The sequence below is a fragment of the Buceros rhinoceros genome, unplaced genomic scaffold, assembly GCF_000710305.1.
Source record: "Buceros rhinoceros silvestris isolate BGI_N320 unplaced genomic scaffold, ASM71030v1 scaffold27874, whole genome shotgun sequence".
Classification (NCBI taxonomy): domain Eukaryota; kingdom Metazoa; phylum Chordata; class Aves; order Bucerotiformes; family Bucerotidae; genus Buceros; species Buceros rhinoceros.
The window spans coordinates 991-2,106 of record NW_010408056.1 but is presented as its reverse complement, the minus strand read 5'-3'; the positions used below and the strand labels follow the sequence as shown (position 1 = coordinate 2,106).

The 1,116-nt window shown below is 52.8% G+C and overlaps 1 protein-coding gene across 1 annotated transcript in view; it reads left to right on the top strand.

The window, feature by feature from the left end:
* Positions 1 to 381, top strand: part of IL5RA (interleukin 5 receptor, alpha) — a 14,400-nt gene extending 14,019 nt beyond the window's left edge. Inside the window, exon 11 of the mRNA XM_010134748.1 lies at positions 289 to 381. Coding sequence (XP_010133050.1) covers positions 289 to 381 — 93 coding nt within the window. The remainder of the gene's footprint in view (positions 1 to 288) is intronic.
* The last annotated feature ends 735 nt before the right edge of the window (positions 382 to 1,116 follow it).

Sequence of the window (1,116 nt, the reverse complement as noted above, 5' to 3'; positions counted from 1 at the left end):
CCCTGGGGCTTTGAGCATCCCGCTCCAGTGGAAGGTGTCCCTGCTCATGGCAGGGGCTGGAACTAGGTGATCTTTAAGGCCCCTTCAACCCAAATCAGTCCGTGATTCTATGAAACAGTTCTGAAAACACATTGTCAGGTGAGAGCTTCGCAGCACTTGTTTCATAAGGAATACTCAACACCAGCTTACGATGGTGTGTTGTGTCTCCTCTCCTTAATTCGCCCAGCTTACTTGATGACCTCAGTTTACCTCCCCGCTGGCCAGCTAAAAGCGGTGTTTGCTTTCCAGAGAGCACGTACCTGCACCAGTGAGACAGAGACCGAGTGCGGCAGCTTCGCTGACGACTGCTACTGGAGCGCCCTCGATGACTCCGTCTTCTGAGAGGCTGCGTGGCCCTGGCACATCACCCAAGCATCGTGAGCTTCGTGTCACCTCCACTGCAGCAGCATTTCCAACAGGGCAGGAGGACCTGCTTCCATGGGGTGCCTGGCGGAATGCTAAGCTACTAAACAACAAGTCCCAGTTTAGGCAGGATGTAAGTAACAGTACAAGGAGATAAAACACTCCAGAAAAGAGCTAATGGCTTTTTTTTTTTCTGGTTGGATTTTTGTTGGTTTGAGTAACTTGGACAACTGAAGATACAAAATGCAAGCTGGGACTTGGTGCAGCCCTGCATGTGGCAGCGAGGTACCCAGCCATGGTGCACTGACCAAGGCGGCTCAAATATGAGAAGAGTAAAACAAGCTGCAGAGCACCCCAGTGCTGTCACCCCCAGTGCTGTGTGGCTACAGAAAATCCATCAGGAGAGCAGGGACCCACACTCAGCCCTCACCCATCACTGTAACGAAACAGTGTGAGCTCAGCAAATAACTGAGGACCTCCATGGAAACGCAGTGAGGTGATAACGGGAGCGTCTGTCTGTGCTGCGTACGCATTGCCGGGTTCCTGTGTGTGGCAGGTTTTGCAGGTGGCCTGGGGTGCTGCACAAGTCGCAGGCCCGCAAGGAACCACGTGTAAACCTGCAGCAAATTCACAGCCTGGGAACTGAGAACGATGTTGGGAAATGGCTCTGAAATGCCCAAGAAAACGGACAGGAGTCTCCTGCTCATGAGCCAC